Source organism: Propithecus coquereli, unplaced genomic scaffold, assembly GCF_000956105.1.
Source record: "Propithecus coquereli isolate 6110/MARCELLA unplaced genomic scaffold, Pcoq_1.0 Scaffold390, whole genome shotgun sequence".
Classification (NCBI taxonomy): Eukaryota; Metazoa; Chordata; class Mammalia; order Primates; family Indriidae; genus Propithecus; species Propithecus coquereli.
This window is the reverse complement of record NW_012149619.1, coordinates 196,036-213,056: the sequence shown is the minus strand read 5'-3', so window position 1 is coordinate 213,056 and position 17,021 is coordinate 196,036. Positions and strand designations below refer to the sequence as shown.

The 17,021-nt window shown below is 36.4% G+C and overlaps 1 protein-coding gene across 5 annotated transcripts in view; it reads left to right on the top strand.

Annotated features, from left to right (window-relative positions):
* The first annotated feature begins 1,489 nt into the window (after positions 1-1,489).
* SPATA22 (spermatogenesis associated 22) overlaps positions 1,490-17,021 on the top strand; it is a 32,818-nt gene continuing 17,286 nt past the window's right edge. The window contains exons 1-5 of one of the 5 annotated variants that reach the window (XM_012652577.1): positions 1,490-1,595; positions 2,991-3,106; positions 4,839-4,967; positions 7,761-7,821; positions 7,949-8,044. In XM_012652577.1, the coding sequence (XP_012508031.1) occupies positions 3,064-3,106; positions 4,839-4,967; positions 7,761-7,821; positions 7,949-8,044 (329 nt within the window). In that variant the 5' untranslated portion in view covers positions 1,490-1,595; positions 2,991-3,063. Of the gene's footprint in view, positions 1,662-2,990; positions 3,107-4,838; positions 4,968-7,760; positions 7,822-7,948; positions 8,045-17,021 lie in introns of those variants that run through there. The other 4 variants (XM_012652578.1, XM_012652576.1, XM_012652580.1 and 1 more) reach the window with 4 other exon arrangements.

Here is a 17,021-nt window from a genome sequence, read left to right as displayed (position 1 = left end):
AATAAATAAGTCATAACCAGAACAAGACAGGGATGCACAGATTAAGTCTATAAACTGCTGGCAAAGATTTCAGATTGCTCATGTCTGCATTCCTTACAGATGTAGCACAGGATATTGCTCATAGTGGGTTTTAGGTTGTTTTCTTTTTTTTAAATGAGCACTCTATTTTTGGGGAGCATGGGTGGGTGTCATATATGTGTGCATATATGTATGTATGTTATATACCTATGTACATATCAGGTCAAAATGTGCTTCCCTGAAGCCTCTTCTCATGTTTTAGGTATGTCTCCTCTCTGGAACCATGATAAATAACAAGTCTTTTCTGACATTTCATTGTTTGAAATATTTTTTTCACAATTAAAGGATGACCCTATTCCTTCAAAGCTATTCCTTACTCTGGTATTCAAGGTCTTCTATTATCTGGTCTCAATCTATCTCTAACATTATTTCCTAACACTTTTCTTTACCAGACATAATTTTCAAAGAAACTACTATGTCTTACTGTCTTACGGTCCTAGGTTTTTACTAACAACCTTTTCTCCAACTCTGAGCCCTTCCGACCTCTTCCCTTCAACTTCCCCAGTCTTCAAATGATCAGAAGATGTGGCAACAACAAAACATGGTCTTCAAACTCAGACAAAACTAGAATTACAATACTTGGCCCATAGTAAGTACCCAATAAATGGCAGCTACTGTTACTAAAAAAGGGCTAACATTTATTGAGCACTTACTGTGTGAGACAGGACTGTTCCTTTTCTCCTTTAATATTTTTAGTGCAATTATGCAAATATTGTCATTGCTATTTGACTGAGGAAGGGAATGTAGGTCTAGAGGGGGTAAGTAGCTTGCCCAAGGTCACAAGGCCAGGAATCCACAGCCTTCCCTGCCAGAAAGCCTGGAGCTGCAAGCTCGGGCCGTCATACCATTCTGCTTCCCTTGCAGAATGTCTCTGCGGCTTACGCGCTCTTTCCCTCCCTTAGCTCCCGCAGCGCAGGCCCTGCCTTGCCGACTGTCCTCTGCCTTCCACGGCTGTCCTCTAAACCCCGGCCGCAGCTCTGCCAGCAGCCTCCTAGGGGCTCTTGTTCCCTGACTAAGTCAGAAATTCAACCAGAGCACGCGAGACACCTATGACTTGGTTTTGAGGCCTGTGCTCTTCAAGTAAACACTCTGCGTTGCCACCAGCATCACATAAACGGAAGTTCACAGCCTAAGAAATTACGATGGGTGCGGGGAAGGGAGGAGCACACTTTTCTGACAAAGCTGGGCAGAGGCCGGGTGGGCAGATCTGCCTCTGCCTCTCCAGTGGCTTGTTCCCTCTCTAGGCAAAACTCTAAAGAGGCAGCGCCATCCCTGCGCTGCATACGTCACAGCGTGAAAATGCAAAGGGAGGCGCGTTAAAGTTATTGTGTTGGTTCCCGGCTAAGGGAGGCGACGCCAGCGACGACACCATGACGCCAAGGCGGGGGCCCCTGCGCCTGCGCGGTCTGCTGCGCGGGTCGAGGTGCGCCTGCGCACAGCCGGGCTTCCCGCGCTTTTGGTGGAGGCCGGAAGGTCCGCGGCTGCTGACGGGGCTGTGTCGACGACGGTTGGCTGAGGCGAGGGAAACCGAAGGTTAAAGTTACATGTCGTGTTGGCAGGAGGACCAAGAAGGGAAAGACCATGTGTTGAGCCTAGTTACCAAACTGTCCCCAATCCCCGGGTGGGTCAGGCGAGGCCTTTGTACGAGAACACGAACCTTGACTGGAGGTTCTCTCCCACCCGCCATGAGGGGCCACGTAGGCCCACCTGGCCTCCGAGGCAACGGTCTTTGCGGGCGGGCTGTGGGAGTGTGTGCGCTCGCTATCGGAGACTCAGCCAACTTTTTGCACATAAATGGCATCCACGACATTATTAACGCCTCTCATATCCATTTGGAAGCTGAGTGTGTACACCCAAGGTGGTCCAGGAGGAGGATATTGCACTTGAAATGTTCTTTGTTTGTTTATTTTGTTTTGTTGGATTCTCGGAAACGTAATAGCCCCCGTAAGCCTCTCTAGGTTTGTGGTGTAAGTCGCATTGGTGTTTCTGTGTTGCGAAAAATTGGCATAATCTCAGATTCGGTTCCTAAAATGGCATCAAGAATATTTTCTAAAAAGCCTACCATATCCAGCTTCAAGCCCAAGACGTGGAAACAAAGCAGAGGCAGTCCCCGACCTCACGTTTCCCAAGTTTTATTTGCGCAAATGATATTTGAAAATTAATATTTACCTCAGCCTGATTTGCGTCATTACTTAGTCGTGTGGCTGTCTGTGTGTGTCTTTGGGTAGTGAGTTTGGAGCAGAAATTATCTTATTTAGGTTCGTATCTTGCCTTTTCATGCAATGGGCAAGTGTTTGTTGAATTAAATTGGGATTGAAATATTAATATATGAGGAGGCTAAACATGGAGAAATTACAACAGACATTGTGGTATGAGAAAAAACAAAGAAAAAACTTGTTTCACTTGTTGAAGTTGTAGAAACAGAATGGAAACTTGTCGTTATGATTATTCTGGATGTGAAGTGAGCACTTAGCCTTTGGTATTATATAATCCAGGAGTTTCAAACTAATGGCCAAAGCAGGTAATCTGCACAGTGTCTTAAAGTGGGACACAGAGTGTGTTCTCACATGGCTGGTTCAATAGTGCATGTTTCCTCCCTGGCCTTATAAACATATAAATTTGCCTGTGTTCCCTCTTTATAGGTCTGGTTCAGAGTTATTCTCATTGTGGGTCCTTGATTCTAAAATAAATTACGTACACTGCATATGTTTAGGAAGCAAGGTTATAGTCATAACTTACTTTGAACAGAGTTGGAAAAATGGATTATGTTACTCAGAAAGCAAAGGACTCTCTAAAGTGTTTACATTTTCAAGTTTGAAAGTATTTTTAAACCATAATTTCAGTAATTACTAAGCTGAGAACTTTGAGTTTGTTGTGAATAAAATGTAAGTTATAAGTTTCTTTCTTTGAAGGTTTAGTCAAACAACTTTAAATTATAAATTTGGAATGCTAAAGAAAAAATTATAGACTTTGATATTGAAGGAAATGAAGCGAAACCTAAATGAGAATTTGACTCGAAGTACAGCAGGTATTGAACATCTTTTATTTTTTACTTTCTATATTTTGTATATACCATGTAAAACTTATATAGTTATAGATGGAACATTTTGGAAGGAACTTGTAAAAACATTGAACATTTAGTCTAGCCTCTTTACTTTTTAGGTCCAAGGTGGTAAAATAACTTACTCAAGGCAAAACATACAGAGCTGGGAATAAGATCATACTTTCCTAGATGGATTCTGGTGTTCTTCCTGTAAATTCTATGTGCTTGGGTTATTCTGTGCTTTTAAGCTGAAAACAAAGAAATAGATCTATTTTTATTTGTATTTGTGACTGACTTGTTCAAAATATTACCAGAAGCACTTCTGTCTTCCTAATAGCTTCTCCTAGCATTTCTGCTTCCCCAACTTATTAGTTAGTATAAGGACAGAGGGTAAGAATGATAAGAACCAGGGGAATGGTGGTGCCACACAATGAAGTTAATAACAACTGTTATTTGTGGTGGATGTGCTGTTTTTAAGACATTTAATTATACATATTTTAATATAATCCTTATACCAATCCTCTGAGATAAGTTATTGTCATCCCTGTTTTCTAGATGAGAAACCGAGGCAAAAAGAGGTGAAATAAGTAGTCTGTGAAGTAGCAGAACCAAGATTTGAACCTAGGAACCTGGCTGCAGAGTCCATGGTTTTAATCATATGTTATCATGTCTATATGTCCTATTGGCACAGAGTTTAAGGAAAGTGCCCAAGTTTATACTCGGAAGTTGTAATTCAAACCTACTTTGAAGTCATAGTTCAAACCCAGGCAGTCTGACTCCAGAGCCCACATAATTCTACCAGTCTTTCATCAAAGAGTTTTCACAGAATCTGTATTTTCCTGTAGTACAAGTGATGATGGGCCAGTTAGAAAATGACATAGTGGCAAGAGATCTGAACTGAAATTTAGGAAGCTTGGATCCTATCTAGGTTCTCTTCCACTGACTTGCTCTGTAGCAGGGGGCAAGCCTTTTGAACCTCTTTACCCTATGAGTTCACTACTAAGTTTTAAAGTTTATACATTGTGATTTTTGGCCTGACTTGAGATACTAAATTTGCCATCTGGAGGAATAGGAGTATTTATTCTCATTTGGATTGGATATTATCATTCTTTAAGGCATTCTCAAAATGATCCACAGAAAATACCATTGCAGACATCTGGGGTGCTTGTTAAAATTGCAGTTTTGGGTTCCAGGCCAAATCTATTGAAGTAAAATCTATGAGAGTGTGATCTAGGAACCTGTATTTTAAGCAGAATCCTGGATAAATTTTGGTTGAATTAAACTTTGAGAACCATGGCCTGAAAGGGTGTGCTACCATAGTCCAAACAGTGGTTAGGGTTTTGGAAAGCATGGTTCGAAGTTTGGTTCTTCCTCACCTCTGTTGTACTCCAAGTGTCCCCTCGAGTGGATATGTTAATTGGCAAGCACAGGAGGGAAATAAAGAAAACAAAAAGGGCATTTAGAAAGGGTTGGGGGATGAGGGAGGAGATGGGAATTACTTCCAAACAAGAGGAATTAAAACAATGTTAAGGTAGAATAAAAAAGGACTTTTGGAGAGACAAATGAGGGTATTCAGAATCTTAAAAAGAATGCAAAAACCAGTCCACGAATATAGAAATATATCCAACTATAAGTTGTATAGTATATAGTAATTATTTTATAACTGGATCTGGTTATTTGCCTGTTATATACTGATATATTGGTGTATTCAATTTAGGCTGTTTGCCTGTACCATTGTTCAATCAGAAAAAGAGGAGCAGACAGCCATTAACTTCTAATCCACTTAAAAATGATCCGGGTATCAGTACTGCTTCTGACAGTTGTGATTTCCCTTCTCTACCAACAGGTAAGAAAATGAGTAAGGTGAGAATTTTCAGGAAATAAAAACTAGGATTATAGAAAATTACCAATTATATTTTATTATAATGAAAATAGAAAGTATATATTTTTTCTTTTTTCCACTATCCACGTATAGAAATTACTTGGCTCTTTCTGAATGTTCTAGTCCGGGAATTTGAGTTTCCTTGTCTACAAAAATGGCTTAGCATTTAAATGGATTATCCAAGGTCTAGAGCCTTTGTTTTAATGACATTGTAACCTACATTGTGGAATTTTTTTTCTTTTTCAAAACACATATGGATATCGTAACTTACATATTTGGTAGTGAAGAATGGGAAAAATTGAGTTGCTTCAGGAACAGGGATAAGTATGCATGGGAACACAGGGAAAATGGAAAAAAGATAGACTTTAGGAAGTTCAGAAGCCCAAGAATTTCCGGTGTTTGGCCCTAGTCTATTTTTCTCTTCTCATGGCATTTTTACTTTCTTCATTTGTTGGCTCTTTACTCTTTGCTATGGTCTGAATGTGTCCCCCCAATCTCTAGCCCAAAATTCATATGTTGAAACTTAATAGCCAATGTGAATAGTATTAAGAGGTGGGGTCTTTAGGGTGGTCATTAAGTCATGAGGGAAGAGCTCTCATGAATGGAATAAGTGACTGTATAAAAGAGGTGTGAGGGAGATATTCCATGCTTCTCTCATGTGAGGACACAGTAGGAAGCACCATCAATGAAACAGAGAGCAAGCCTTCACCAGATGCTGAATCTGCTGGTGCCTTGATTTAGACTCCTTAGCTTCCAGAACCATGAGAAATAAATTTCTCTTTATGAGTTACCCAGTCTAAGATATTTTGTTATAACAGCCCAAATGGACTAAGACACTTTCTTATCCAGTTGGCTTCCTTATAGCTTTAACTAGCATATGAATTAAGTTGCCTTTGCATAACCTTTTAGTTCTAGTTCTCAGAAGTTATCGGTAGACTGCCCTCTGTATCTATTCAAATCCTAGAGACAGAGAGCCTCTGGTTCAGCTCATCTTTTAACTGAGGCCACTAAAATCCTGGCTTAGCTTTATGGTTATGCCTCTTTCCTCTGAACCAATTAGCTGTGGTAGTGGGTGCTGGAGGGTTTTAATGTTTGCTGAATTTTTATTTCCTTCTGGATGAAGGCATGGGAAGGCAGACATTCTGAAATATGCTTGGTACGTGCTGGTTATATACATTTACATTTTGGGGGCACGCTTAAAAAGCATTAATAGGATCTTATACAACTAGAATTTTAAAATATCTTTATATATAGTAATACTTGCTAATTTCATACAGTGTGTTCCCAAAGACCTTAATATATTTCTAAATCTATAATTACTAAATATTTTGTTTTCTTCTACACTTGAGAAATTTTAGGTATGAAGTTCATATTATTCCCATTTTTATGGATAAAAAATTAGAAATTCACATGGATATGCAGAAGTGGGCATTTATCTGGTCCTGTTTCATCATTTAAACAATTTTCCACCATTTAAAATATTTTTATAAGTAGCCTGAATGGTGACCTTGAAAAATAACAATTTGAGCTACTCGACAAGGAAATGTGTCCTCTTGAAGTACTGAACTCTTCAAGCTCTGACCAGGATTACTATTTGTCATATGTATAATAAGATTCTTGTATGGAGTAAAGGATAGGACTACGTCAGTGTTTTTCTAATTAGTCAGGCTGGGGCACAACTGATTTTTTTATAAAATGATCGCATTGGCTTTTATTTGCAACTCATTAATTGTGCAGTATCCCATTTATAAAACAGAAAGGTACTAAGCTGGACATGGATAGCTTGAGCAGAAACAAGGAAACAACATAGTGCAAAAAGCAGATTGGTTAACATCAGGTTACTTCAGGTTATTTTCCTTGTGTGGGTTAAAGCAGAGGGGGCTTCCTTATCATGCTAAATAAAACTTGCTGATTTGGGGATTTGGCTATCATCTCTCTCTCCTGATTTCTCAGAAGGTCAGAACTTACAACTAAACAGCTTAAGTTTCAGTTTGGTGTTGTGGAACCTTGGCAGGAGTGAGTCCATTTTGGGTTGGTCTGCTGAGGTCTAAATTTGATTTAACACTACATTGACACATCATTATCAGCTAGAATCTAGTTTACATTAGAGTTCACTCTTGGTATGACTGTCTTTTTCTATTTTAGATATATTTAGATACACAGATACCATTGTGTTACAATTGCCTACAGTATTAAATATAGTAACATGTTGTACAGGTGATGTTCACACAACAAAGAAATCGCCTAACAATGCATTTCTCTGAGTGTACCCCATTGTTAAGTGAAAGGTGACTGTATCGGAGTACATCACACACAGTAAGGATGAGACTAGATGGTCAAATTTTATGTTCTCTCCCCCTTTATCTCTCTCTAACATACATGCACCATGCATGCATATGTTCTGAGTTCTGATATATTTCTTTCCTTGGGGTGGGATAAAACAAGTTGAAGAAACATTGAATTAGATTGAATTTATGTTACAAAGTATGAGGTAATATACTGGGATTGATTGTGACAAAGATATAGATTAAATCGTTTTCTTTGCTTAAAATACAATGGGGAAGAATGACATCTATAAAAATTAATAAGGTAGGCTCTAACAAATTCTAAAACAAAGTGCTGTTGAAGAATAAGTCCGTATCTTCAAGTTTTTTCTTCTTCAAGATTTTAAATCCCCCAAACTGAATAAGTATGAAGTAATTATTTTGAAAAATACTGCCTGTCTTACTTTTATTTATATTACTTATATCTTTTGAGATTGGGCCTGGGAAGCTATGAATCCAGAGTTGGCTCCTTTAACGAAAACAGTGAACACAGGGTATGTGGAAAAAAATAAACAATGAATGTGTGTCTGTTACTGACTGTTGTTGTTCTTGTATGTATATTTCAATTTCTCAGTTTGAAAATAAACTATTAATATTTAACAAGACATATTTCCTTGAAAGGCAAATACCACATTCAGTTTCTTGTCCTCTGAGAAGTCAAGACTCTATGTCTAACACTATTCAATCAAATACTGAACGAAACCAGTGTGGCTGGAGGTGAGTCTACTTAAAATTTCTCTTTTTTCTTCTATTCCTTTTTTTTCCCTATCCTTCTCTCCATCTATCCCTCCTTTATCTCTTCTTCCTTTCTTTGACAGAATTACATTTAGAAAATTTCTATGTAACTAACTGTAGCAACATTAGCTACATTTTGTAAAAGAAGTTAAGAGAACATGCATATTAAACTTTAAAAATAGGTAAATTTGGCAGCGATTATGTTTCAAAAGAATTCTTCATATTATAATGAAATTTCTGCCCATATTTATTATCATGAATTTATGATTTTGCTTATGGATCATTAATGATCTAATTGATAATAGATAAAGAGACAGAAATCATTGTATCTTAATGTTGGATATATTTAGAAATTGAGAACCAAACAGAATACTCAATCTTACCTCCTAAGACAGTCAGCTGTAAGGTAAACAACAAAATAAGAAAGAAAAATGGAAGCTGAGATACATATACATTTGCAATGGTAGGGGCTCAAGAAGTGAAGAGGACTGTCAGGGAGATGGTGAGGTTACTTGCAATAAGGATCTAAGTTTAATGTTTGAGTATGAAAAAATAAATAGAAAAAGGGCATGGATTATATTTTATGTTGGATTTTAGTGTCCTTGGATAAGTGGCAATATTGAAGGAAGTAATTTTGGAAACACAGTACTGGAAAAACAACACCAAACACATATCAGTCATTGTTAAGTACTTTGTTATATTTTAATTCTTACAACAACCGTGTGAAGTTAATATTACCCTCATTTTTATTAAAGATCTTATATATTTTTCAAAAAGTGGGAAACTTTTTTATGTAGTAGTTAATAAATATATTGAAATAATATTTTTATTTAGAAAATTAGTTTTTTTTTTTTTTTTTTTTGAGACAGAGTCTCACTGTGTTGCCCGGGCTAGAGTGCCGTGGCATCCTAGCTCACAGCAACCTCAAACTCCTGGGCTCAAGCAATCCTTCTGTCTCAGCCTCCCGAGTAGCTGCGATTACAGGCATGCGCCACGATGCCCGGCTAATTTTTTCTATATATTTTTAGTTGTCCGATTAATTTCTTTCTATTTTTAGTAGAGACGGGGTCTCGCTCTTGCTCAGGCTGGTTTTGAACTCCTGAGTTCAAACAATCCGCCCGCCTCTGCCTCCCAGAGTGTTAGGATTACAGGCGTGAGCCACTGTGCCCGGCCAAGAAAATTAGTTTTGATTTTATTATTCATGCTGGTTTCCTCAGGACCAGTCCATAAGTTTCTTCAGGACCAGGGATTGAAACTAGGCCTAGTCAGTGGTTTGGGATGGTCCTTGGAGGCATTGTTCCAGCTGTAGGTGCTAGGAGAATATCCACTCTGATGAGCATTAGACAGAGAACTAGGTAACAGATTGGAATGTGGATGGGCAGCTAGTATAGGACGTTCCAATTTGAAATAATAGATGATGTATCAGACTGTTGGAATATAACAGAAAATCCAGGGGCATAAGACATTGGAAAACCCAAGCAAGTAGTTGGTAATCTGCTGAAAGTCTTTTAAACCAGTTAAAGCTCTAAACTTCAGCTTTAGAGTCTAGGCTAGAGTTGCCATATTTAGCAAATAAAAATACAAGATGCCTAATTAAATTTGAGTTTCAGGGAATAAGTCACTAATTTTTTAGTATGTGTCACAGCCAATATTTGGTACATACTTAAAAATTTATTTGAAATTCAAATTTTTAATTTGGCATCCTGTTTTTTTATTTCTGGCAGCTCTAGTTTAGACTCTCTTGGGACATGGAATATGCAAGAGCAATGCAGGCTTCCATTCTTATAGATATTGTGCTAATTGACAAGTTATGAAGATAGATTTTATTTACCAGAATTTGGGATATTGGACAGTTTGGTAAGATTATTAAGGATGAACTGATTTTATCATATCTTCTAGCTTTTATGCTAAATCGGTCTTACACTCTGGGAGAAACTGAGATTGTACTTTGTAGTGAAGAAATCTCAGTTTAGGTGAGATGAGGACTTTAGAAGCTGGGAATTGGGTACAACATGGCAAACAGGTTCAGGTGGATACATAAATTGTTTTTAAGGGAAGATAGGGATTTTATTTTTTTCTAAAATAACTTACTGTTCTCATTATAAAAATAATACAATAATTCTAGAAAAAAATGTAAAAAGAATAAAGTTATTCACAGTTACACTGATTCAGAGTTAACCATGTAATTTGTTTTTAAACAGAAAAACCAAGCCATTTTATCTCTTTTAAGCCTTATATTATCTGTGAAAAAAGAGTTGAACTAGATGATATCTAAAGTACTTTCAGTGGTAAATATGCATGGTGGATAAAACATACAGTTCTTCTGATGTATTTATGTAACCTTTGTGCTGTCTTGTCTATCACTACCATGAAAACCTTTTAAGTATTTTACAAAATCATAAATTTATCTGATGTTCTTGTAGGTGGAATATTTAGAGTACTTACTGCTCTTGCTTACCCAGAATTGTTTTTTTTTTTTTTTACCACACGTCATGTCTTTCAACCATTCTTGTTACACAGATCTATTATAAAAGTTAAATAATATAAAATAATATATAAGTTAAGTCAGTAATTCATAGAGGGAGGTGACAGAACCCCAATATCTGTATAACTAAATTTTGGATCCTTTAAATCTCCTTTAATTTGTTCAGGGTAGCCAAAGATATGAGGAATCTTCTCTTTCAGCCTCTATTTGCCTTTGGAACATACTCTTGACACTCCCATCCTTGTTACAGTTCTTCTGGGCCATAGTGGAATATTGTACTTCTAACCTGTTAATATCTTTAAGAAATTTTTAAAATTGAAATTGTGTATATTTACGGTATACAGTCTGATATTTTGGTATACATATACGCAGTTATCTGATTACTACAGTTAGGCGAATTAACATATCTGTTTCTTCATGTAGTTACCATTTTTTTTCTTGTGGTGAAAAAATTTAACTCTCCTAGTAAATTTCAAGTATATAACACAGTGTTATTAATTAGAGTCCCCATGCTGTACATTAGATCTCTAAAGCTTAGTCATCCTATATAACTGAAACTTTGTACCCTTTGACCAATATTGCCCTATTTCCCTCACCTCCTCACCCCTGGTAACCACCATGCTACTCTCTGCTTCTCTAAGTTTGATTTTTTTTCCAAAGAGGAAATTTATTTTTCTATATTATACACAAAGAGAATATTAGTAAATATTGCTAATGATTAAAAAAAACTTTGTATACATAATTTCATAATTTTATAGATTTTAAACTTTGAATTATATTATCTGAGTCTTAAATATATTATGTCTCATTATTATGTTGCTATTAGGAAATAGTGAAATATTTTATTTTATTTGTTTATTTTTTATTTCAAAGTATTATTGGAGTACAAATATTTTTCGTTACATGGATTGCTTTTGTAATGCTCAAGTCAGGGTTAAAAGTGTGTCCATCACCCAGATAGTGTTCATTGTACCTGTTAGGTAGGTTTTTCCCATCCCCTCTTCCCCCTCTTCCCTGCTTGATTTCCTTTGAGATTTATTTCCCTCTATGCACATGTGTTCATCAGTTAGTTCCAATGTAATAGTGAGTACATATGATGTTTGTTTTTCCATTCTTTGGATACTTCACTTAGGATAACGGTCTCCAGTTCCATCCAAATTGTTGCAAACGGCATTAAGTCATCTTTCCTCATGGCTGAGTTGCATTCCATGGTATACATACACATTTTGTTAATCCACTCATGAATTGATGGGCATTTGGGTTGATTCCACATCTTTGCAATTGTGAATTGTGCTGCAATAAACATTCGAGTACAGGTGTCTTTTTAATAAAATGACTTACTGTCCTTTGCATAAATAACCCAGTAGTGGGATTGCTGGATCAAATGGTAGGTTGACTTTCAGTTCTTTGAGGAATCTCCATACTGTTTTCAATACAGATTGTACTGATTTGCAGTTTCTCTCTGTATCCACACCAACATCTATTGTTTCTGGACTTTTTCATAAAAGCCATCTTGACTGGGGTAAGGTGATATCACATTGTGGTTTTGAGTTGCATTTCCCTGATGATTAGTGACATTGAGAATTTTTTCATATGTTTATAACTATTTCTCTATCTTCTTTTAAGAAGCTTCTGTTCATGTCTTTTGCCCACTTTTTAACGGGGTTGTTTGATTTTTTTCTTGCTGATTTGCTTGAGTTCTTTGTAGATTCTGGTTATTAGTTCTTTATCGGACATATAGCTTCTGAATATTTTCTCCCATTCTGTAGGTTGTCTGTTTGCTCTGTTAATATTTCCTTGGCCGTGTAGAAGCTTTTTAATTTATTCAAGTCCCATTTATTTATTATTGCTGTTACTGTGATTGCCATTGGGGTCTTATTCATAAATTCTTTGCGTAGGCTGATATCTAAAAGAGTTTTTCCAACATTGTCTTCTAGAATTCTTATGTTTTCATGCCTTATGTTTAAGTACTTTATCCATCTTGAATTAATTTTTGTGAGTGGTGAGAGATTTGGATCCTGTTTCATTCTTCTGCATGTGGCTATCCGATTTTCCCAGCATCATTTATTATATAGGCATTCTTTTCCCCAGTGTATATTGTTGTCTGCTTTGTCAAAGGTCAGTTGGTTGTATGTGGATGGTTTTATATCTGGGTTTTCTGTTCTGTTCCATCAGTCTATGTCTCTATTTTTCGTAACAATACTATGCTATTTTGGTTACTATAGTCTTGTAGTATAGTTTGAAGTCTGGTAATGTGATGCCTCCCGATTTGTTCCTATTGCTTAAGATTGCTTTGGCTATTTGGATGCTTTTCTGATTCCACATGAAGGGTAGCATTATTTTTTCTAGATCTGTGAAATATGATGTTGGAATTTTGATGGGGATTGCATTGAATCTATAAATCATTTTGGGTAGTATGGACATTTTAATAATGTTGATTTTACTGACCCATGAACATGGTATGTTTTTCTACTTGTTTGTATCATCTGAAATTTCTTTCCTCAATGTTTGATAGTTCTCTTTGTAGAGATCTTTCACTTTCTTGGTTAAGTATATTCCTTGGCATTTTATTTTCTTTGTAGCAATTGTGAATTGTACTGAGTTTTAACAAAGTAAAACCCATCAGGCTAACTGCAGAATTCATCCTCAGTCTTCTTAAATAGAACAACTTCCAGCCTAGAATTTTGTATCCTGCAAAACTAAGTTTCATATATGAAGGAGAAATAAAGACTTTCAGACAAACAGTCACTGAGGGAATTGATCAAGACCAGACCTGCCCTGCAAGAAATACTCAGAACTGCATTATACATGGATCAGCACAATAGTCACCCCCCAGAGTTAAAGTCACCCAAAAGCTAAAGCTCAGAGCTCATATAAAATAATAGTACAAGAGGTAAAACAAAGCAGTAAGATACTACCCAACAGGATGAACAGAACAGCATACCACATATCAATTTTGTCAATCAACATAAATAGTTTGAATTCCCCACTCAAGGGACATAGGCTAGCTGAATGGATAAAAACATATAAGCCAAGTATTTGCTGTCTCCAGGAAACACATCTAACCCACAAGGACTGATACAGACTCAAGGTGAAGGGATGGAAAAAATATTCCATGTAAATGGAAACCAAAAGAAAGTGGGTATAGCCATTTTCATATAAGATAAAATTGACTTTAAATCAACAATAATAAAGACAGACAAAGGTGGTCATTATATAATGGTAAGGGGAGCAATTCAGCAAGAAGATATAACAATCCTAAATATTTATACGTCTAACACAGGAGCTCCCAGATTCATAAAGTGAACCCTACTAGATCTAAGAACAGAGATAAACAGCAACATTGTAATTGCTGGGGACTTCAACACCCCACTGACAGAACTGGGTAGATCATCCAAGCAGAAAGTGAAAAAAAGAAACACTGGATTTAAATGGGACTCTAGAAAAAATGAGCCTAACAGACATTTACAGAACATTTTACTCAAAAACTACTGAATACACATTCTTTTCATCAGCACATGGAACGTTCTCAAAGATTGATCATATCTTAGGCCACAAAACATGGCTCAACAAGTTCAAACAAATTAAAATCATGCCATGTATCTTCTCAGACCACAGTGGAATAAAACTATTAATAGAAATAGACTCCAAGAGAAACACCCTATTCTGTACAAAGTCGTGGAAATTAAACAACCTGCTGCTGAATGATTATTGGATCAATGATGAAATTAAGATGGAAATTAAAAGAGTCCTCGAACTGAATGACAAAGGGGACACAAGCTATCAAAATCTATGGGATACAGCAAAAGCAGTCCTAAGGGGAAAATTCATAGCCTTAAATGCCTACATGAAGAAATCAGAAAGATCACAAATTAACAATCTAATGACACATTTCAAGGAACTAGAAAAGGAAGAGCAAACCAAACCCAAAGCCAGCAGAAGAAAAGAAATAACTAAGGTCAGAGCAGGACTAAATGAAATTGAAAACAAGAAAATTATACAGAGGATCAATGAAACAAAAATTTGGTTCTTTGAAAAGAGAAACAAAATTGATAAACCCCTTGCTAGATTACCTAGGAATAGAAGAGAATGGACTCAAATAAGATCAACCAGAAATGAAAAAGGAGATATTACAACTGATACCACAGAAATGCAAAATATTATCTGTGAATACTATGAAAATTTCTATGCACATAAACTCAAAAATGTAGAGGAAGTGGACAAATTTCTGGAAACATACAACCTTGCCAGACTCAAGCAGGAAGAAATAGAATGCCTGAACAGACAATAATGAGCAATGAGATTGAAACAGCAATAAAAAATCTTACAACAACAACAACAACAACAAAAAAGCCCTGGACCAGGTAGATTCACAGCCCCTTTTTCAGACCTACAAAGAAGAGTTCGTGCCCATGCTGCAGAAATTATTCCATAATGTCAAGAAGGAGGGAATCCTCTCTAACTCATTCTAAGAAGGCAGTATCACCTTGATACCAAACCCAGGAAAAGGCACAACAACAAGAAAACTACAGACCAATATCCCTTAAGAATATGGATGCAAAAATCCTCAATAAAATAGGAGCACACTGAATTCAATAGCATATCAAAAAAATAATCTGCCATGACCAAGTGGGTTTCATTAAGGGATGCAAGAATGGTTCGACATACGTAAATCAATAAATGTTATTCATCACATAAACAGAAGCAAAAACAAAGATAATATGATCATCTCAATAGACGCAGAAAAAGCATTTGACAAAATTGAGCACCCTTTCATGGTAAAAACCCTCAACAAACTAGGCATAGAAGGAGCATATCTTAAAACTATAAAAGCCATATAGGACAAATTCACAGCCAGCATCATACTGAATGGGGAAAAGTCAAAAGCATTTCCACTAAGAACTGGAACGAGACAAGGATTCCCACTGTCACGACTTCTATTCAACATAGTGCTGTAAGTCCTAGCTAGAGCAGTCAGGCAATAGAAGGAAATTAAGGGTATCCAAATCAAGAAAGAGAAGATCAAACTATTGCTTATTGCAGACCATATGATCTTGTATCTAGAAAACCCCAGAGATTCCACCAAGAGACTCCTTGAATTGATAAATAAATTGAGCAAAATCTCAGGTTACAAAATCAATGTACACAAATCAGTAGCATTCCTGTACGCCAATAACAGTCAAACTGAGAGAGTCAAAGACTCAATACCATTCTAAGTTTGATTACACATGTAAGTAAGCTCATGCAGTATTTTTCTTTCTGTGTCTGGCTTATTTCACTTAGCATAACGTATTTATGTAAGCATGATATCCTTAGCATATTATCTATGTTGTCACAAATGACAGGATTTCCTTCTTTTTAAAGGCTGAATAATATTCCATTCTTTTTCTATACACATTTTCTTTATCCATTCATGTGTCATTGGGAACTTAGATGGTTTCCATATCTTGGCCGTTATGAATAACATTGCAAGGAACATGAGAGTGCAAATATCTCTTTGACATACTAATGTCATTTCCTTTGGATATATTCACAGAAGTGTGATTGCTGGATCATATGGTAGTTCTGTTTTTAATTTTTTGAGGTATTTCATCCTGTTTTTCATAATGGCTGGGCCAAGTTCTGTCCTTACTGGCAGTGCAGAAGGATTTTCTTTTCTCTACACCCTTGCCAACACTTGTTATCTTTTGTCTTTTTGATGAGAGCCATCATAACTGGTATGAATTGATATGTCATTGTAGTTTTGATTTGCATTTCTCTGATGATTAGTGATGTTGAGCGCCTCTTTATATACCTGTTGGCAATCTGTGGGTCTTCTTTGGGAAAATGAATATTCAGATCTTTTGCCCATTTATAAATTGTGTGCTTTTTGCTGTTGAGTTTTATCAATTCCCTAAATATTTTGGATATTAACTCCTCAGATATATGGTTTGTCTGTATTTTATCCCATTTCATAGGTTGCCTTTGCTCTCTGTTGATTGTTTCCTTTACTGCCTAGAAGCTTTTTAGTTTGGTGTAGTCCCACTTGTTTATTTTTACTTTTGTTGCCTGTGCTTTTGGTGTCATATCCAAAAATCATTGCCAAGACCAATGTCAAGGAGCTTCTTCCTTGTGTTTTCTTCTAAGAATTTTGTGGTTTCAGGTCTTACATTTAAGTCTTTAAATTCATGTTGAGTTGATTTTTATGTATGGTATAAAATAAGGTCCAATTTCATTTTTCTGAATGTGGATATCCAGTTTTCCCAACACTATTTATGGCAGAGACTGTCCTTTCCCCTTTATGTGTTCTTGGCACCTCTGTCAAAAATCAATCGAATGTAAATGTGTGGACTTATTTCTGGGTGCTCTATTCTGTTCCATTGGTCTATGAGTCTGTTAGTTATGTCAGTACTATACTGTTTGATTACTGTAGCTTTCTTGTATAATTTGAAATCAGAAAGTGTGATGCTGCCAACTTTGTTATTTTTTCTCAAG